This window comes from Rhinolophus sinicus, linkage group LG01, assembly GCF_036562045.2.
Source record: "Rhinolophus sinicus isolate RSC01 linkage group LG01, ASM3656204v1, whole genome shotgun sequence".
Taxonomy (NCBI): Eukaryota; Metazoa; Chordata; class Mammalia; order Chiroptera; family Rhinolophidae; genus Rhinolophus; species Rhinolophus sinicus.
Window position 1 is genome coordinate 209199544 of NC_133751.1, and position 21570 is coordinate 209221113.

General features: G+C 45.5%; 1 protein-coding gene across 3 annotated transcripts in view; it reads left to right on the top strand.

Moving 5' to 3' along the window:
- SEPTIN2 (septin 2) overlaps positions 1-21570 on the top strand; it is a 29516-nt gene that overhangs the window by 432 nt on the left and 7514 nt on the right. The window contains exons 2-10 of one of the 3 annotated variants that reach the window (XM_074316497.1): positions 227-344; positions 4660-4690; positions 5931-6051; positions 14036-14122; positions 14867-14990; positions 15909-16043; positions 16231-16348; positions 20652-20753; positions 21134-21279. In XM_074316497.1, coding sequence (XP_074172598.1) covers positions 227-344; positions 4660-4690; positions 5931-6051; positions 14036-14122; positions 14867-14990; positions 15909-16043; positions 16231-16348; positions 20652-20753; positions 21134-21279 — 982 coding nt within the window. The remainder of the gene's footprint in view (positions 1-226; positions 345-4659; positions 4691-5930; positions 6052-14035; positions 14123-14866; positions 14991-15908; positions 16044-16230; positions 16349-20651; positions 20754-21133; positions 21280-21570) is intronic. The other 2 variants (XM_019711670.2, XM_019711669.2) reach the window with 2 other exon arrangements.

Consider the following 21570-nt stretch of genomic DNA (forward strand, 5'->3'; position numbering starts at 1 on the left):
CCAGTGACCCCTTGCTCACCCTGTGGGAATTATGGAGCAGTCTCAGTAACGGGCCTGGGGTGCCGAACGTAGTCGTAGTTCGGGAGGAGAAGTGCACATCGTGGCCTGTCGGGCGCTTTTGTCTTGCGGCCATCCTTTCATCGCCCTGACATGGGCCTTTCCGTCCCGCCAGCCCCTGGTGGGGAGTAAGCCGCGAGAAGTCCTTGCCGCCTGGTTAACTTTCTAGGCCCGCCCTGGCCGCAGATACGAAGTGGAGGAGAGAAGGAAGAGGCCCCTGCCCGGGGCAGGACCGAATCCCGAGGGATAGAGATTGGGGGTACCCAGCATTCCCATGAGGGCCTGAGGTGAGGAGGCCAAGACCTGTGGCTACCATTGCTTTCAGGAATGCCCCCAACTCTTACGTGACCCACGGGGCCCACAAGACCTGGACACCTTTTGCCTTTCCGGCCTCGTTTTTGCCAGTTATCACCCCTCCCTTCTCTGTCCTCCCCCCACACATAGACACATGACCCAACCACACTGAACTGGTTCAGTCTGCTGTGGTCTTTCTCACTTTTGGCCTTGGCCCAAACCCTTTCTTTTGTCTGGAACCCAGTTCCCTCCCCATCTTCTCGGCCTTTTGCTTGCCTGGTCCCTGCTCTGTTACTCAGGACTTGGCCCAGGTTAGACTTTCTCTGGCTGGAAAAGGTGTTCGCCTGATTCCTTTATGGTACTTCCTGGTAGTCAGCCCTCCACTAGACCGCTAGTCCTATGAGGAGCAGGGGAAGTGCGAATCTTAGTCACCCTTACCCATTGCGCAGCACAGCGACCCCCACGTAGTAGGTTCTCAAATACTTGTTGCATGACTCAAATCATAATACCTCAAGAGAAATTTAGCGCTCTAAAGCAGCCTTGCCGTCATAAGGAGAGATATATAGTGGTGTGAAGGGTCATGGAAGTTATGTCCTGGTGTTTGTAATTTGAGGATCATAGTTTTCATTTTTGGTGGTTCCGATTCAGGCTTTTTTTTGCACCACCCAGCATCCTAACTCGCAACATGTACTGCTCTACTGAATCTTGGCAGTGGTCTCAGCCTTAAAGGATGGCCTGATTTCTTTTTCCCACTTGCCACCTTGATCTCTCCCCCAGTGCAGCAGTTCAGGGTGAAGAAGAAGGACTTTTCCATCAGATCAGATTTGTTCTTGAACTAGCAGGGCAACGTGGGGAAATGGAGAGGGCATGAGGAAGAACCTCCCTCTATTACCATTCATAAATGGGATTCAGGCCCCTTTTTATACCTAACTCCAAGGACAAACTGCTGAAAAAAGAGGTGTTTTCATTATTTTTCCCAGAGAGGGGACACCAAAATTCATTTGGCAGTAGAATTGGGTTGAAGCCATTTATATAGCCGATATCCCACTTTGTACTAATGGTCGCACGTGTCGCTGCAGAAAATGCATTTGACTGCGGGTGGTGCCCAGGATGCTGTTGAGGGTGTTGTGTGCCATATGGTATGTGTACTTTCTCAGATCCAAAGAATTTGAATGCCAGGACATTCCAAGGGCTCTGGATAAGGGATCACAGACTTTCGGGGCCCTACCTACATTGTAGGGTTATTTTGTGGGCTGGGGTGATGTATGTAAATGTAAGAGTAACATGTCAATGAATGGTAGTTGTAGGTAGTCCACTAATATAAATGCCACCAGCAAAATATGTTTATACGTATTGCAAAGAATCCAGTTTTAGCCTTGTTCTTCATCTTTTGTTTTGGAAAAGTTGGTTTCTTCTGTGAATTCGGATGGGAGTATTGTTCTGTTGAAGAAGGAAGCCATGGATCAAGGAGAAAAAACAATTTCTAGCATCTAGAATGAGCACAACCTGAAAGAATAAAATTTTCACTTGACCACATTTTGAGGACTGGGAGATCCAATTGGTCTGCACCCAGAGTTTAAATTAATCATGGTGCTTGGCATTGTGTTGCTGGATCAAGGCTAATTTACTGAAAACCTGGTGCTTCGGTCAATGTCATAAAGAAAAGCAATTGAAAATTTAATAAATTACCGTGTAACTGCTGTAAAGAAAATTTAAACAAATTTTATTTATTTTTTTTTAAATTAAAGTTTATTGGGATGACAATTGTTAATAAAGTTACATATATTTCAGGTATACAATTCTATATATCTCACACTGTGTGTTCACCACCCAGTCAGTTTTCTTTCCATCACCATATATTTGATCCCCTTTTAAACAAATTTTAAAAGAGATGTTTACAGCAGATGTTTACAAATCATGATCTGTTAAAAACTGGGGAAGGGTGTTTAAAAGTAACTCCCAATTGGTAACATTTCTGGGTTGGATCAAGGAGGGTACCAAAAGCACAATCTAAGAAGACACAGCAAAAGCTTCATAGATTCGGATGAGAATTTGGGTTTTACATATTTTCATTATGAAGGAATACTGAAAATACAGAAATTTGGTTCTGATAATATTAAGAAATGAACAAAATAGAAGAGTAACTAAATCCATATGCTGGTTCTTTGAAACAAATTCCTCAGAAGTCCCATTAGAGAAAAAAACCAAATATAGAAAAGAAGGTGTAATGCAGGGTCTCAGCTCCTACTCCCCACACAAGAACACAGGAGACATGAAGGCCAAAAAGGAACAACAACGGAGCCATAGATAGGGGAATCATACCATTATATTCTCGATGGTGGCTGGTCGAGACACAAAAGCAAATATCTGCCGGTACCCCAATGAGGGGTCTATCCTGCACCCCAGTCTCACTGAGGAAGTAGGATCTACACGATCCGCAATCCACCATCCGCTTCTCTGCCAACCAACCAACCCCTAGGCTAGCCACGGCCGTTATATTTGTGGCTAATGGCTAAGTGGTTACAGGTGATAGCCAACTAGTCACAGCTGATGGCCATGTACTACACGAGCCAGCACCTTTCCATGTGAGGTCGAGAGCCTGGAAACTGCTCCCCCCACAGAAGGGTATAGAGGTATAATGAGACATAGGAGACTACATGTATCAGGATGGCCACAGATATGAAAATCTGGAAGAAATGGATGATTTCTAAGACACTGTAAGTTACCAAAATGGAACTGATTACTAGGACGAATACCACTGAACAGCTGAGTCAACATCTACCAATGAAAAGACAGAAGTAGAGCTGAATTCCATCCACCCCACACATCCACCCCTTTTTAAGCCACTGCATGAAAAGGGAAAGCACACCAATTTCTATTATGAAGACAGCACACCTTTAATAACAAACCCAGATGGAGGACTGAGAAAGAATACTATAGCTAGGCGTAGGTCTGTCTCATGAATATAAGTGCAAAAGTTCTCAGCAAAATATTTGCTGCAATTAGATTCCAGAAATGTACCTATCTATCAATATAAGCTCTTACAACAAATTAAAGTAGAAAATCATATGAACAGATGCTGAGGAGGCATGATAAAATTCAGCAACCAAGTCTAATAAAAACGCTAAAGAAACGGCTTACTTATAATTCAGGTATTGCTGTAAACCAGTGGCAGGTGTCTTTCTTGAATTCAGCTGCTTCCCTTGCCTAGCATTCCTACTTTCCTTTAAGCTTCCCTTAATTTCACTACCGAGGATAATCTGGATCTAGCTTCACCTGGTCCTTAGTAGTCCTTATGTAGAACTCTAGGTTTCACCTGATAACTCCCCCTTCCCACTCTCGGTAATGATCTGTCACAGTGAGGAGCAGTTTCCAGACTGCACGTATTAATGAGTATTCATCTCACCGTCCTCTTCCTCTCCCCTTCTCATTCCTGCCAGACAGGTGAGAGGAAGGCCTCCAGTGGGCCACTAAACAGGAGAACCGAGACTATAACCCTTCTGTGGCCTAAGACTAGAGTCAGGCTTATGAAGCCTCTCTCAACCTTGGTTAACCAAGCCACACGTCGCGGTGGAGGCTCCTCCATTTTTCAAAGGTGCTTGAGGACATTTCCATTCAAAAGGGAAACGTAGGGTATGCAGTATTCAGGAATGTTAAGGTTTGGGGAAAACGGGGAGGCAGGAAGCTTTCTAATAAGTTTCTGAGCTCCAAAGGGAGTCAGATTTGACTGCGTTCATCCTTCGACTTTTTACCAGAGGTTAGCCAACAGACCCCACGTTTCCCAAAGTCTCAAGGCTTCTAAGATTTCTGTTAAAATTCCGAAGATCTCTAAAATTCTCACACCTATCAAATATGCGAGTGCCCTCAGTCCTTCTTCCTTTGCATATTGCTCTGTGTGCCCCACTGTCAGTCTAGTTCTTGGGAGGTCAAGGCATCTCCGACAGCTGTCAACCAGGGCTCTCCAGTGTTGAAAAGGTTCAAAGAGAAAGGAGGTGACACAGTTGCAGAGGTCATGGAAACTTGCCTTTATCACCTGCTGTGTCTGCAGTGCCTAACAATAAGCACTGACATTTGCATATCATTGAAAATATGGCATGAATATAGGTATATATGGTTGCTTTCGTCAACCTAATTATATGTAGTTTATAATGAGGTGATAATTTTACCATTTCTAAGGAAGTATCTGATGTAATTGAGAAGCTGAGTGAAACAAGCTATTGACGCCTTAGGTGTAAGTTTTTTTACATGTCAATTCATGCTAAGCTAAATGTGTATGCATTATGGATATATGTGCTATTTTTTTTATAGATTTCACGAAACCTCACTAAAGATGTCTAAGGTAAGAGCTCACTCTTTATGTGTACAGTATGAGGAGAAACTGCTTTATGTTTTCAAACTTTATAGTCGAGATTTATGATTCATTATTTTTAATACAACTGATATATTTGATTCATTAAGACAGAGCTCTAATTTAATTGTCCTAAAAGCTTTGAACTTTCTTTTTTTAGATTTCCAATTTCTTGTTTCTAAATACATCAGTAACAATCCTTTTAGCCTCCTTAGATCATTCTCAGCAGGCTAATCAAATAATAATTTAAAATTCTGATAATTTATCATGATGAAATTGATGGGGCTCTTAGACTTGATAAATTAGCTTATATTGATTGGCTGTTGCAAATTAGCCCAGAGCCGTGTAATAAATTAGTTCTAAAAGACGTGCTGAGAAAAGCAGAACTTGTGGTTGAAGTTACAAGATCATCATTTCTTTTTACCTTTTGTTTTTGAATCTTCGGGTATTCCTTTCTATCTAATGCATAAGTATCATACTAATTTTTGCTTTCTATACAAGTAGTAGTATGGAACACCAATAACGGGAAAAAAGAATAAAAATTAACTGTAATTCCATCACCCAGAAATAACCAGTGATAGCATTGTGTGAATGTTCTTTTTTACACATGTGAATATACATTTAAAAAATCAGTTGGTTTAACAAATCAATTGATGTGTCTTTTGATTTCTTCCCATTTATAGTGCGCCACTGCCCAGGTCTATAGCTTTACTGTACTTGCTTTGTCGCATGTCCATTCCTCCTACCGTGTGTCCACTGATCAGGGAATATTGATACTTCAGTGTTGTCAGCTGTGATCTCATTCCCAGTCTTCTCTTCCATGGTCTTTGAAACGAGATGTTCAAAATCCCACTCCAAAGCTGCGTGTCTCTCTCAGCCTTGGTGAGGCTCTGTTCCACAGAGACATGATCTCTTGATTACTTTCCACGAATGATCACACCTGATACGTGGAAGTATTTTCTTCTATGGATTGCTTAGCAGAAATGTAATTTTAGGTCAGCATATAGACATGAAATAATACTGGATTGGTTTTTCTTTCCAATAAGTGTTCATAAGTGAATACCATCAGTTTTCTGATAGAAGGGACCTTTTGGAAGTGTTATTTATGTGTTATTTACGTAGCATATATATTTAATTTGTGAGAGCTAATGATACCTATGTCGCGGCTTGATTATATCTTAAAAGCAACTAATATGTTTATTTGCTCTTTTTTAAAAAAATCTGATTTTAGCAACAACCAGCTCAGTTTATAAATCCAGAAACTCCTGGCTATGTTGGATTTGCAAATCTTCCCAACCAAGTTCACCGAAAATCAGTGAAAAAAGGTTTCGAGTTCACACTAATGGTGGTCGGTAAGAAATTAACTTATACCCTCAAGCTTATTAAATATGTGGAACTCTCCCCTCCCCAACCTGTAGGGTGTACAAATAGTATGTATGACCTGTAAAGTCAAAGGGAAAATTTTGTTGGCAGAATCAAATAACTTGAGAATTTGGGAGGAAGATTCTTTAGAAAATTTGCTTCAGAGGAAAATTATAGTATTGCTGTCATCTCCTTATTTATATGTAGTGGAAGTCTTTACTCATTGTGGCAGCCAGCCTCCCACATGTCTCGCCATGACTCTCACCTCCTGTGTCAGGCGGCTTTCTAGTTGCCTCCCACTGTGAACAGATAGGGCTTACCTGGGGAGCCAGGAGGGCATCACATGAGTGAAGGCGAATGATTTCAAGACTGGGTTACAAAAGACATTGTGGTTTGTACCTCACCTTCTCTTGAATCACTCACTCGGGGGGAAGCCAGCTGCCATGTTGGGAAGACACTCAAGCAACCTTATAGCGCAGTGCCCCAAGGCAGGGAACTGAGGCCTGCCAGCAGCCATGTAAGTGACCATCTCAGAAACATCCTCCATCCCCAGTTAGCCTCTCGTGACAGCCATCCTGGCTGACATTGACTGTTACCGCCTGAGAGATGTCCCCAAGCCATAACCACCCACCAGAGCAGACACTCCCAAATTCCTGGCCTGAAAAAGCCATGAAATCATAAAAAATGTTGATTGTTGGTTTAGGCCTCTGAGTTTTACAGTAGTTTGTTACATGTTAATAGATAACTAATACACATATTTAATTAGAAGTGTGTTTGTTTAGTACTCAAAAAAAAAAAAAAAAAACTCCTTAAATTGTTGTGCTGGATGTATTTTAAACAGGTAATCTTTACAAGTTTTTCTGAATTATTAAATTCCTTTGAAATTTAGTGGTTACTTGAAAATTTTTTCTATTATGTCAGATATATTTTGTCATGGGCTATAGCAAATACTGTGTTTCAGCATGTCCATAAGAAGCTTAACTTGATGAATTATCTACTGATGAACTATTAATTCTGCTTACCATATCACATTTTATTTCATTCTCGATAACTGCAAAATTCTCCAAAAAAGGAGGAGGTAGCTTGACGATGGTCATGTACAGGTAGGATGAATGACTGTTTCCTAGGGTAAAGAGTTCACAAATCTGAAATGAAAGAAAATGTGGGACTCTTGGTCCAGAGAAGTGAATGATGACATGTTTTAGGATCACAGTTACATGATAATGATCGTGAAAATTCAAGTTCCTGATAGAAAAGAGAAATCCATTGCAATCTATCACAGTTATTTAATTTCAAAGCATTCAAAAACAGGCAATAACTTTTGCTTCTGGCTGTGATAGAATAATTCAGAAGTTGACAGACTTCCCCTAAAGGACCAGGTAGTAAATATTTAAGGCTTTGTGAACCATATAGTTTTTGGTGTAGCCACTCAACTTCCTGTGGTCGCGGGGGAACCACTGTAGACAATACGTCTACGAATAGGCATAGCTGTGTTCCAGGAAAGCTTTATTCACAGGGTGGCGGGCAAGGCTACATTTGACCTGAGGGTTGTAGTTCGCTGATCACTGAAATTACTGCTACCAGACTAGTCCTGGCATGAGTAACTGAAAGGCTGATGAAAATATAGCAGACAGCTCCTCTGGGATATTATACAACAGGCATTGCAGGACTTCCGTCCTTGAGAGAAGGAACACAATCACATGCATTGTAAAGTCATTGCAGCTTTCTGCCATCCCTGCCCCTGCCCCAGGGAGGGGTAACTCAGCCAGAGCCCAGGAAGCTCAGAGCTGAAGGACTCAGTCATGATTCAGGGAAGCCTAGGTGGCTGGATCCTGAGGTAGGTAGCGTGGTGCGTTCCAGAACAGATGAAGGACTGCAAGAAATCTGCACTGAGAGGACCCTGGCTGAACACGAACGTGCCTATAGGTAGGATAGAATTCCACGAGCCTGGGCAAAATGTGACCAAGCTGACCTGGGGATTGCATGGAGCTGGGGAGCCACAAGGAAGTTGAGAGACCTCGAATTCCAGCCAAGCAGAGGAGACATTTTGCTGAGCTCCCAAGGCATCCAATGGAATCTCCAAAAGTCCTTGCTTAGGAGTAGGACTAAACTGGACGCAAAGGCTGTTTTAAAGCCTCCCTAACAGTTTTTAAGCAAAACTTGAAAGAATCACGTTGGTTTACACATAAATGTACTGCTTTCAGAACAAGACTCAACACTCACTAGAGAAGGACATCAAATTCAGACATTTGCAGTGTGACATTCATAATATCTAGCATCTGACAGAAAATTATTGGATATGCAAAGAAGCAAAAACCATGTGGCAGAGAATAAGACGAGAAATCCAGCAACAGATGCAGACCCGGAAATGACGGATGAGAGAACAGGCAAAGAACCAGAAGTATTTTAAATACGCTCCTCCACTGATAGGACAACATGAATATAATGAGCTCAATAGAAGCAAACAAAAAAAGAACCACAGGGAACATCTAGAGATTTTTATTTTAATGCAGCATCTGAGATGAAATAAAATAGATGAGACAAATAGGAAAGGTGTAGCAGAATGTCAGCCTTGAACTCAACCATCTTATAATTATACGTCAGTGGACGAGGCAGAGGAAGGAGTCCAGCAGGAGGGGATCAGCGAGTGATGTGCCGCCTGCGCAGTAGAGCATTACTCAGCACAGGGCGACGGGCTGCTGGATGCAGCAGCGGGGAGCAGGCTCGGAGCCCACTGTGCTGAGCGAAAGCTGCCAGACAAGAGGGCATGGTGTACAAGCCCACGTATGAAGTTCTAGAATAATCCATCCATAGTGACAGGACGCAGACTGGTGTGTGCATGCAGTGGGGGCAAGAGGGTAGAGTTGACTAAGTGGTTAAAGGAACTCCTTAATGGTGTGGAGATACTCTTTATCTTGAGTTTGAATGTAGACTGTTGCCAGAACGGATCCGACTGTATGGTTTAAATGGGTGCATTTAACTGATTGACATATTTGTAAACTATACCTGTGTGAAGTTGATAAAGAAAGCAGGTAGTTAGGGGATTAGAGGTAAGGTGGAACTGCAAAATACCTGGAAAGTTAACCACAAAACCCTCAACTTTTAAATTGTAACTATGAGCAGTTCAAGAGAAATGGTTTATCGGGAAAACTCAATGCCCCCAACTTGTAAGTCTGGAGACTATTGAAGAGGAAAGGTAGTTTTTAAATTTTGGCAGACTTCTAAAGAAATGAGAAATTGCACAAAATGACAGACCAAGTGCAAATGAAAAGTTGCAGACGTTTGGGCAGCAATCTGCACAGAACTTTAAAATCACAAATAAGTTGTTTAAAGACCTCAAGGAAGGAAGCCAAGTGGCGACCCATCCATGAAAGAACATGAGCATGCTGCTGAAGTGTCTACTCAAAGGGTGCTAGTTGGTAATAACTTAAGTCATTAGCCTCCCACAATTAGCTGGGATGGTGGCTCAATTTATAAGAAAAGCAAAATTGAAAATAGCTCATTGCCAAATATATTACCTGCTGGAAAATCAATAGGATGGTTAGTGAGACCAAATTTACAAGAGGGCTGGAGTGGACACTAAGAACTTCAGAACTAAGCTAAAAAAATGTAAGCTGCCTTAAAGTAAAAATGTGCTAGCATAATTGTAGGTTCTTGCGTTCTGGGGTTGTGGGTACTCCTTCCTGAGGGCACGGGAGCCGAGGGCGCGGGGCAGCTCTCCAGTGTGTGGAGCCTGCGGAGCATCCTCCTGGCAGCTCCATCCTGCCGTCACTGGCACATGACTGGAGTTGCCTGAATGGGCAAAAGGGCTGACCGCTTAGAACGTCCTGCAGAGCCTTCTGAAAAGGCCCTCGTTACCTGTTAAGGAACCAGTTTCTTGTTGGTGAAAATCAAAGGTAAATGTGAAAAGAACCTCCCCCAGGTTAGAAAGCTCTTTATTTCCTAGTGTTCCTGGTTTGGCCTGAGTTTTGTTGTTGTATATTTTTTAGGGCCTAGGTTTTAAAAAATAAAACTTCAGTTTGATTAAAATCTAGAGCTTTTTCCCCCCTCCTTTTTAAAAATTTTAATGGGGAATAATAGGGAACAGTGTGCCCTTCCAGGGCCCATCAGCTCCAAGTCGTTGTCCTTCAATTTAGTTGTTACCTGCTATGGAGGGCACAGCTCAGCTCCAAGTCCAGTAGCCGTTTTCAATCTTTAGTTGCAGAGGGCGCAGCCCACCATCCCATGTGGGAATTGAACGGCAACCTCGTTGTTTAGAGCTCGCGCTCTAACCAGTTGAGCCATCCGGCTTCCCCTCTGGAAGCTCAGCAGCAGCTCATTGTCTTCAATCTAGTTGTGGAGGGTGCAGCTCACTGGCCCATGTGGGAATCGAACCGGCGACCCTGCTGTTCAGAGCTCACAGTCTAACCAACTGAGCTGTCTGGCTGCCCAAAATCAAAAGCTTTTGAGACAATCTCACAATGTTATTCGTAAAAGGAAGCTCAACTTTTCTCACCCACCGCATATTTTTAATGTTACATCACCACCGTGTGCCTGATGCTGTGTATTTCTTCCTAGCTGGTGAAAACATGGGCCATTTTGTAAATTGAATACCTCCCGTCCCAGTCAACCTTTGCTATTACCACTTTTAAAGGATATTTCAGTTATTATAAGATCGTTGGCCCCAGTGTGTTTCTGTTAAATTTTTTGTATAATACTGGATTTGTACTGGTCCAGATCCCAGTGTGTCGTTTCCCCCATTTAAAGGCACCTATTTGAGAAACGCCTGCCTGGGATAAAGAGGCCAGTGAGTGTGGACAGAACAAAGCTAGGCCCTCTCAGAAATCTAGCCCAGGAGTAGCATCGTGTTCTGAGTTAACGAGCACAGTGTGTGTACATGTCACCCAAAAGCTATTCCACGTGACATAATCGCGTCCACCCTTAAAGTGAAGATGTAGAATTTAGAATCAGCTGGGATACTGTCAACTGCTGTTTGAGAAGAGGCTGTCTCAGATGCCTTTGCTCACATGTCTTCTCCAACCCAGCCCCTTTCAGCCTTATTTTCCATGGCCGTCATGACTCAGACGGTGAGAGTAACTTTGTCATCTGCCCCACTGGGCTGCAAGGTTCCACGGGAGCAGGCACTTATCTGTCCTGTTTTCTGTTGTGTCCCAGCACCTAGACCTGTGCTGGGGACACAGTATATTTACCACATGTTGGAAAACCCCCCATCAGGAGTAGTAAAACTATAAAAGGGCATTGCTGGACAGCCTATTAAAAGGATAACTTCGGCGTTTAGTCACATTCGCACACTCTTGTATTTGGACACGTTAAACACGTAATTCCAGTTTTGTCTTCTTCCTGTTCCTTTTCATCTGTGAAAATTGAGTCTAAGTAAAGTGTAGTCCTAATTTCATACAGGTCTGACAATTAAGTTCGAGAACTTGCTACCGTGCGCTTACATTGACAACACTGTACAAACAGCTCGGGAAGGTTTCATAACCTTCGTATATCCGTGTCTCACAGCTGTGTTCATGTTGATGTGTGGCGGTGTCCTGTTTAGGGGCATTATTGTTGTTGCGTGTTTTTGTGCGCCGTCGTGAGAATGAGCTTGAATTAGAACAACAAACAAACAGTAAATTTCTTGTTAAACTTGGCAAGAGTGGAAGTGAAATCAGGGACATGTTAGTCCAAGTTAGGGTTTCCAGGCGGGAATTCTCCCCGTTCTCAGGAATTTTTTTTGCCTTCCTGTTCCCAAATCCCGAGAAAAGTTGGTTGGGAAATCGGGAAAATCGGCTCCTTGAACCTAATAATACCCACAATGGGAAATAAACGTACTACTCACAGTGTATCTCTTAGACGTTTTTCCTATTTATCGCTAGGGTTTCCGGGTGGGAATCCCCGCCCGTTCTTGGGAATTTTTTTTTTTCTTTTCCGTTCCCGAATCCTGAGAAAAGTTGGTCAGGAAATTGGGAAAAATCAGCTCCTTGAACCCAGGTGGCTGGTAGTATTGGCCGTCACTTTGTGGAAACTATTCATCGTGGAGAACACAGAACAGTTTACGTCTCGGGATTCAGGAACGGGAAAGCAGAAAAAATTACTGAGAATGGGTGGAATTCCCACCTGGAAACCCTAGTCCAAGTTTATGGAGATAATGCTATGAAGAAAACGGCAGTGTACAAATGGATTTAACGTTTGTACTGATGAAGAGAGATCAGGACAGCCAGTAACAAGCAGAACTGACGAAGACATTGCAAAAATTTGTCGACTTACGTGTCAAAATCATCAGCTGACTGTGGGAAGCATAGCAGACCAAGTAAACATCGATAGAGAAACAGTCAGGAAAATCTTCACTGAAAATCTTGGCATGAGAAAGTTATGTGCAAATATGGTCCTGAAGGAGCTCACTGACGAACAAAAGCAAAGGAGAGTCCAAGTTTGCCAAGACCTTTGGGAGAGGCAAGACGATGTTTTGGGCCGTGTTATCACTGATGATGAAACATGGGTGTACCGATATGACCCTGAAACAAAGCGTCAAAGTACACAATGGAAGTCAGCCAATTCTCCACGACCAAAAAAGTTCCGTCACTCCAAAGCAAGAGTCAAAATGATGTTGCTAACCTTTTTTGATATCAGAGGGATTACTCATTATGAATTTGTACCAACTGGACAGTTAACCAAGTTTGCTAGTTGAAAGTGCTGAAAAGGCTCCGTAAAAAAAGATGAAAACCACCTAAACATTTCACCAACAACTCATGGTTCTTGCATCTTGACAAAGCACCAGCTCCCACGGAACTCTCTGTGAGGGAGTATTTAGCCAGTAAACAAATAACTACATTGGAATACCTTCCCTACTAACCTGATCTGGCCCCCAATGACTTCTTTCTTTACCCAAACGAAGATAAAGGAAATAGTGAAAGGAAGATATTTTGATGACATTCAGGACATCGAGGGTAATACGACAACAGCTCTGATGGCCATTCCAGGAAGAGTTCCAAAATTGCTTTGAAGGGGGGACTAGGCACTGGCATCGGAGCATAGCTTCCCAAGGGGAGTCCTTCAAAGGTGACCGTAGTGATATTCAGCAATGAGGTATGTAGCACTTTTTCTAGAATGGGCTCGTGAACTTAATTGTCGGACCTCATGTCTACACATTCCAGACTCACTCTTTTGTCCTGGACTTTGCCAACACTCATGATTTCTAAGGCAGGTGTGTCCTCCTTCCCATGCTGTGCGCGACGAGGCAGGGGAGGTTCAAACCCGGGAAGCCAGGCGGCAGTCTGGCAGCATGCTCACAGAATGTTCACAGTCCACAGTTTCTGTAATTGAAGAGGGACTGGGGCATGTTCTACATGTCAATGAGTGTGGTGCCCAAACTGGTCATGCAACACTGGGCACGGAGCAGGGAAGTTGCCGGACATGGGCAGTTGCCAGTGTTGGGACATGGGGGTGTTTCAGACGGGAAGAGAGGAGGGGCTGCAGTCGTCCTGTCTACCAGGGGAGATTCCATCTGGCCATGTCCAAGGCAGTCTCGGTTCTGTCCTGTTTGCCATCGCCGCGGCCTGGGAGGCGCAGTGCTGTTGACATTGTTCAGTACATGTGTTCAGTTTTCTGGAAATGGGGCAAGTTAAACGATTAGCAAAACATCACTGAAAATGTTCTTTGCATTTTGTTTTATCAGAAAATAAAGACCCTCCTCTAGCTCCATCCCATACATTTATGCAGGGTGAGATCATATGTCTGATACAAGATGTACGAATTCTGGAACCCACAGACCTGGGTTGAGGTCAAGGCCCTACCCTGGGTCGAACACTGCCCGTGAGCCCCCGTTTCCCCATCATTGGAAAGGGGAGTTCTACCAAGTTCACAGCCACAGTGTGGCGTCCAGAGAGAGGTGTTTGTGAGGTGCTTAGCCCGGTGCCGGGCCAGCAAGCACCCAGCAGGTTACCTGCCGTCCTGATGACGCCATGACACTGTTCTCGTTTTCATTTGAAGGTGAATCGGGTCTAGGAAAATCAACTCTCATCAACAGCCTGTTCCTGACCGACCTCTACCCAGAGAGAGTCATCCCCGGCGCTGCAGGTACACAAGCCACACGGTCTCCATGCACGTCTGCGTGGACATTGCTGAGGCGACATCACATGCTTAGGCCCGAGCCCTGTGTCTTGTTTGTTTGATTTAAACACAGAGAACACAAGTGGTAGGAAGGGCGCTGCACTGGAGGTCTGTGGATTGGAATTATGGACGCTGCCACGGACCATGTTGCCTCCTCCCTGCAGGTTTCTTTGTCTAGGAAGTGTAATAAATATTTCCATCTGTATTAAATGTTCGATGGGAGGATCAGGTGACAGTGCTGTCACAGAAAAGGCTGTGCAAGTAGGAGGTGACTGGGAGTAGGGGCAGGATGCCTGCTGCTGCTAGCGAGCATCCCCACGCAGGACACAGGCTTCTGGGAACACTGTTGCCGCGTGTGCTCAGAACAGGAGCACCTGGGACCTGGGCTGCCGCGTGGACACAGCCTCTGGGATTCAGCTTATCCGTGAACCTAAATCCTTCCCTTGGTCCTGGGAAACGACATCATGCTTTTCAATATTGGCGTTTGTACCTTCCCAGGCAGCCCTTGAGTCTTCGCTTAGGTGTTTCCCTTGCTGACTCTGGTATCATTTTCACACAATCCTCACGTTATCTTCTGGGAACCTTCCTCAGAGAGAATAGTGACTTCCAAATCATTTGTTTATGATAAAGTAACCAGCGGGCCCTTTCGTCTTTTTGCATACTGGCTCAACATTTAAGCACATTCACTATGTAAGTTTGTTTCTTTTCTAGAGAAAATTGAAAGAACTGTCCAAATTGAGGCTTCAACCGTTGAGATTGAAGAGCGAGGGGTCAAGCTGCGCCTGACAGTGGTGGACACACCCGGCTATGGGGACGCCATCAACTGCAGGGACTGGTACGCACGCCGGGGATGCGCTAGGGTTTACATTTATTCTAGCGTGTTTAGGTTTACAGTGTCACCAAGTGATTATAGGTCTGGAGTATGTGTAGATGGTGAAATAACGAGACAGTTGAAAGCATGTTAATTACGACATGTTAAATATGGAGTTCCACAGAGTATTTTTTCCTCTTAGAGCATTTAGAGCTGAGATCCCAGCCAATTATCCACCCAGTGCTGGTATAAATGAAACCGCCTGGTTCAGCCATGGTCAGTGGACACGATATCGGGGTATAGTCTTCCTCCTGCCCATATGTGAGGAAATGAGGCCTCTTAGACTCACTCAAGTCATGGTGCCTGTAAATGGCTGCCCTTGGCGTCATTTGCACAAGCAAGGAATGAAGAAGTAGAAGACAAGAGTGGTCTGTCCCCAGGACCGGGCAGAGAGTAGCACTTCCATCGTACAAAGTCCCCTGGTCTGCTCCCTGTGAGCCGGAAGCACCGACTTCCTAGCACTAGGTGAGGAGAGGGAAGGGGCAGAGGCCTGCCTTCTCTCCTGCAGGTCATTCTGGCATCGTACGGTATGCTGCATTTCCGGCTCACACACCTGTCTGGCCCCCATGTTCAGCTCTGCCCGCACCCCTCTTTGCAGTCACACCCCCTGAAAGCATTGGCAGCCCAGGGTCTTCATCAAGTCTCCTCAGGCTGCCTGTGGCTATTCCATTCAGGCTTTTGACCCCAACATGTAAGGGAAATTAGGCTTGGCACGGTTTCCAGAAATCTCCATCATGCCAAGTACAGGAGTCAGTTTCCATTCACATCCTGCAGATGAGCTCAGCTGACATGTGGTGGGTGCAGGGGCCAGGAAGACGAAGTTTGTCTTTTGATTGGGGTTGCCTGCCTGTGCATCCCGTCACCATTCATACTTTCTATCAGCTTTAAGACAATCATCTCCTACATTGACGAGCAGTTTGAACGGTACCTGCATGACGAGAGTGGCTTGAACAGACGCCACATCGTGGACAACAGGGTGCATTGCTGCTTCTACTTCATTTCCCCCTTTGGACATGGGTACGTGGTCGCTGGCTCCCCACAAAGGCCTGGGTGTAGAGTAGAAAGCATCTCTGCTAGCTGGGCTCGCAGCGTTCCCAAAACTGCGTATTGTGATGCAAGAACTGAGATAATTTTGAGAGAGAGAAATTCTGGGTGGTCTTCCTTTTTCCCTAAATATGTGACACCTCTCCACAATTATTTTTAGGCTTAAGCCCTTAGATGTCGCGTTCATGAAGGCGATACACAACAAGGTCAATATTGTGCCTGTCATTGCAAAAGCCGACACCCTCACTCTGAAGGAACGGGAGCGCTTGAAGAAGAGGGTGAGTGCAGGGAGGGAGGGAGGAAGGAACGAATGGGATGTGGGGTGATGAGTTGGTGGTGGGTTTTCAGCAACATGGAACGCTGACATGTTGTCTTTGCCTATTTTGGCTTCGCCAAGGGTATTGAGTTATTACTATTTATAATTCATCTCTGACTTAGCAGGTGGCTGTGTGCTGACTCTGACATGTTGGGTAAATGCAGTGAATGTGGAGGTGTGGTCACGTCCGTGAGGTTCTTACGTCAGCAAAACATGTCCCTCCACACAACCCCCTGGGCACGTGGCTAGTTACAGCAGTCTGCGGTTGACTGTTGTAAGGGCCTGCATTTGGATGTAAAGCTGCGGCAGCACTGTTGTCTGTCGGCCAGCCGTGTGCCCCTCGCACATGGAAAGCACCCCCCCGTTGCTCTGCTCAGAACCCACAAAGTGTTTCTTCCATGTGTGTCTGGGTCTTCCCACTGTGCCCCTTGGCCCCTGACACCAGGGATCGTTGCTTTGCTCACCTGTGTATTCCACAAGTTCAGAACAGGACCTGGCACGTGCCAGGTACTCAGTAATGCATATGTAGTGGACACTGCTACGCATGTGTCTTCTCAAATTGTGCAAGTCAGACGGATTCTTAGAAAGGACAGTGACGCATATTTCAGTTTTTGAAAGATGGCTCACTATCCCCCACATTGTGACAGTGTACAATCCCAAAGCAGCATGTGGCGTGCTCTGCTCTCCAGCCTGGGAACAGCCCTGGGAATGTTACCAGTTTTTGGTCAGGTGTTTCCCGGTTGCTAGTGCGAGTATTTGTCCCTGTGCTTGGTGCCCATGGCGTGTTCTCTTGGGTTTTAGAGCCTTGTCTCTCTTTTCATTGCTTTTCTATTGACTGACAGATACTGTTGTTTTCAGACACTGACTATATGTCGCAGATGATTGATTTCACCCAGTTTGACCTTCGTGTTTTCACAGCTGTCTTCTCCATAGCAGTCTCTAACTGATGTACTCACGTTTCTCGGCCGTTTCCTTATTGTCTCAGGGCTGCCAATCTTAGGAACTATTCAGGCCCTTGGAAGTGCCCCTGAAAGCACAGTGATTTTTATGCTTCACAATGAGTATTTTAGCAATTCCTGTTTAATGGAGCTCCACCTTTTATTGGCTGTTACATTCAATTCCGGAGAGGTAGGGGAAGGGGTTGTCTGGGTTAGCGTGCTTTATACCCACTCTAATCCTGTGTCCAAAACACTCGGCCTGATCTCAGAGTCTGAAGTGAAGTGAAATACTTTCTGCCCTTGTCTCTTTTATCTTGGGGGCCTTTTTAATCCCTTCTCATTACCTGGTTTCTCCCATTTGCCTACCACAGTACTGTTTCCCCTTGATCCAAAAGAACCTCTAGCACCTGTCATTTGTTTTAGTCTTCTACTCCTGGTGTCTTCTACCCTCTTCTTAATCTCTGACTCTCGCCTCCCCTGCCCACCTGCAGTTGTCCTGTCTTGGGCGTGGCCAGCGGTTCCATCATCAGCGTGGGGCCTCGCCAGTGGGGTTTGCTGTGTGCTCCCGAGACTTGTCTTTCAGCCTCTCTCACCACTTTCTTCCTGGTCCCTGCATGTCAGCATTACTTAGTATTATTCTGGTCATATCATCACCTGTGGCTTCTGCTTTTCCCTTCTAAGAATTGTATTACTTTTCATGGGAACCACTTGTGTGAACAGGAGTCCTCTCTCCCCCACTGGTGAGCTCTGCTCCCAACTTCCTGAGCTCTGTAAATGGTCCCACAATTCTTGCCATCACCCGGGCTGAAAAATGCGTAATTATTCTTGATTCATCACTTTCTCAATCCTTTTCTAATTCTAAAAGGCCTACTTATTAAATGTTTCCCGGCTCTTTTCTTGTCCATAGTGTGATTATGTTTGAGGCCATCGTAGGAGAAAAGGTGGTCAGCAGGGTGGGTAATAGGTGGGAACGGGGGCAAGTGGGTTGGGCCATGCCTACAAGGTATGATCAAAAAATATGGTGAATGTTTAAATAAATTAAAAAAAACTTATTACAATAAAAGACACATTGCCATTAGTTCCCCTCAAAGTACTCCCCCTCTCTTTGAACACACCATCCCATCGTTCGGGCCACTTTCTGAAGCAGTTCTGGAAGTCCTTTTTTTGTGAGTGTCTTCAGTTGTGCTGTTGTGGCTGCCTCAATGTCCTAAATCGATTCAAAACATTTTATCTTTCATGATCATTTTGACTGTGGGGAAATCGCATCAATGCCAGATCCGGTGAATAAGGTGGATGAGGACACACCCTAATGTTTTTATTTGACAGAAATTGCCATACCACAAGGGATGTGTAACGCAGAGCCTTTCCATTGTGATCACAAAATATGGTAAATGCTGCTGCCGAGTGCCATCCAATGGAAAGGCAGGAATCTTCAATACAGGCAGTGGCGCTTCGAACCTTAGTAACAGTGTGTGACAAGTTTCAACTTGTTCGGTGCAGTCAGCTGTGTGTGAGCTACAGTTGAGAGGTGTGTTCTAAAGTGTGTGTAAATTATTCTCCATCATGACAACATGCCGTGTCACACATCAGTACGGCAATTTCTTTCAAATAGAAGCATGACAGTGTGTCCTCATCCACCTTATTCACTGGATCTGGCACGTGCGACTTCTGGCTCTTCCCCAAAGTCAAAATGATTCAGGACATCGAGGCAGCCACGACAGTGCAACTAAAGATGCTCACGAAAGAGGACTTCCAGAACTGCTTCAGAAAGTGGTAGCAAGAAAGATGGGCTAAGTGTGTGAAGCGAAGGGGGTATTTTGGAGGGGGATTAGTGGCATTGTGCCTTTTACTGTAATAATTTTTTTTTGTTTAAACATTTACCATATTGTTTGATCGCACCTCATACTGCTCAGCTTCTGCCTCCTCCATTTCGTTTAGGAATGACAAGTGGAGAGAAGACTGCAGGTCAGGCTGCAAAGAAAGGATTAGGGGGACAGGAGGTTCCTGAAGCAGTGCAGACAGTCTGTTAAGTAAGATTTTGATCATTGGAGGCAAGAAAGGTCACACTAAGAACAAATTCAGGAACAGGGTGTGAGGTAGCGGTGATTCCTCCTGAGTTGGCTTCTGTTTTCTCTTCCCTAAGGGTTATAGATGTAGGAAATGCCAGTCCTGGAGAGAATTTTTGTAGGAGTTTATTTGATCCAAACTGACGGCACGTGCCAGGATCGAGATCGCAAATGCTCCCGAGAATAGCAGCTTTGCAGCTTCCTTTATGCGTTTGAGGTTACGGAGGGAACAGAAGGAAGATGACATGAGGAGAAAGCAGGCGGGATGGAGCACAGGAGAGTTAAGACTGTGCTCTTGCTTTACGAGGAGGGTCTGAAGGGGGCATTTCGAGGTGTGGGAACCTAGATGCACAGAAACATGGGCAGGGCTGCTTACAACCAAGATAACCTTTCAGTAAAGAAGTCATAGGCCTGGGCGGGACGACCCTGTGACCTCCCCAGCTGGGGGTTTACCCTCAGATCACCCTGAGGTGACTTCCGTGGAGTCCCTGTTTTTCCATCCGCAAGGCCCAGGTCCTGGGGTGTCAGTAGGCGGAGCTCCAACCTGCCTTGGACCTGGTGGTGTGCCCAGCATGTGGGGGCCCTGGGAGCTGGGTTTGTGAGTCACTGACTGATGAATGACTGCTTGCCTGAGCTCCAGCCCCTCTAGGCTGGTCTGCGGCCTGGTTGACACTGCAGAGTGGGATGCCAGTACTGGTCACTTTCTGCCTATTCAATGACAGTCGGATCCCCAGGGGACCATAATCCATTCGGGGACCTCTGCACTTGGTCCCCTAGTTGTCCTGCGGTCTTAACCAGCTACGTGTCCTGCGTCCCTGCCATCCTGGATGTCTTGTTCCCAGCACACCTCTTGTGTGCCCCCTCCTCGGCCTGTAAGACTTCAGCCTGTTGTTCAGGGACGCCTCAGGTGACACGCGGGGCTCTTCTGTGCCTGTGGCATCTGGCTGCATGTCCCCATCTCTCCCATGGCATGTGTTGTTCTTGAGGCTAGCTGGGGCATGATCTCATTGCAGCCACTGTGCTGGGGTTTTGTACGCTGACGGTGGTGGTGCATTATTGTTCTGGACAGAGGTGTCCCCCCAAATGCAAGCATAGGTACCTTTACGGCAGCTTATAAAATCATTTGAAAGTGATTGTCATAATCCATTGGATTCTTCATTGAAGTTTGGTGATTCTGATGTATTGCCCAATGCAATGAGTTAGACTTAACAAAGATTTGTGTAGTTCGTTAAAATGGTTCCTGGCTTTGTCATTATTTCAGATTCTGGATGAAATTGAAGAACATAACATCAAAATCTATCATTTACCTGATGCAGAGTCAGATGAAGATGAAGATTTTAAAGAGCAGACTAGGCTTCTCAAGGTAAGAACTCTGCACGCGTGTGCTCAGAGCAACTCAGTCCTGTTGCCTGTTGCCTACGCTTAAGACAGGAGTGGGCAAAGGGCCAGATCCTGGTCGGCTTGACTGAGGGATTGCCGGGTGGGTTTACTTACTCTAGTGTCTCTGCTTTCAGTGTATTCTGACCTAGCTGTCCCTATAAGGCTTAAATCTTACTGCAGGCCTAATTTACTGTCATGCAGTTTCTCCCACTTCGAAAGAAAATTCTGTGTACTGCTAGCTTTTCAAGTCCACCTTGTAGCAAGCAGCCAAGTGCTCCGCCCATATGCTGACGTCCTGTGCCCGCAGGGACCATCACGGTTCCTTCCCCGTGGGGCCCGTCTACCCCCTGTGTCTCTCTCCAGGCCAGTATCCCGTTCTCTGTGGTTGGATCCAATCAGCTGATTGAAGCCAAGGGCAAGAAGGTCAGAGGCCGCCTGTACCCTTGGGGTGTCGTGGAGGTGGAGAACCCAGAGCACAACGACTTCCTGAAGCTGAGGACCATGCTCATGTAAGACACTGTCGCACCCATCGGCACGAGAGCCGCGCCGCACAGTGCGGGGTGCCTGGGGCCTCCTTCAGCTCCCGGCTCCCCCTGGGCAGAGGCCCTCACCTGGGAACAGAGCGGAGGCCTATGGCTTCAGCCCTCTCCTTCCTTACTGGTCTCTCTGGCCTCTTTTGAGGCGAAATGTAGACTAGACTCGAAGCCCGACGTGGTCGCTCCTGGCATGGGAAGGCCCTGCGGTGGGGCGCCCAGCAGCTTCCCCAGCGCCAGCTGTCAGTCTCGGGCCCTTGTCACGAT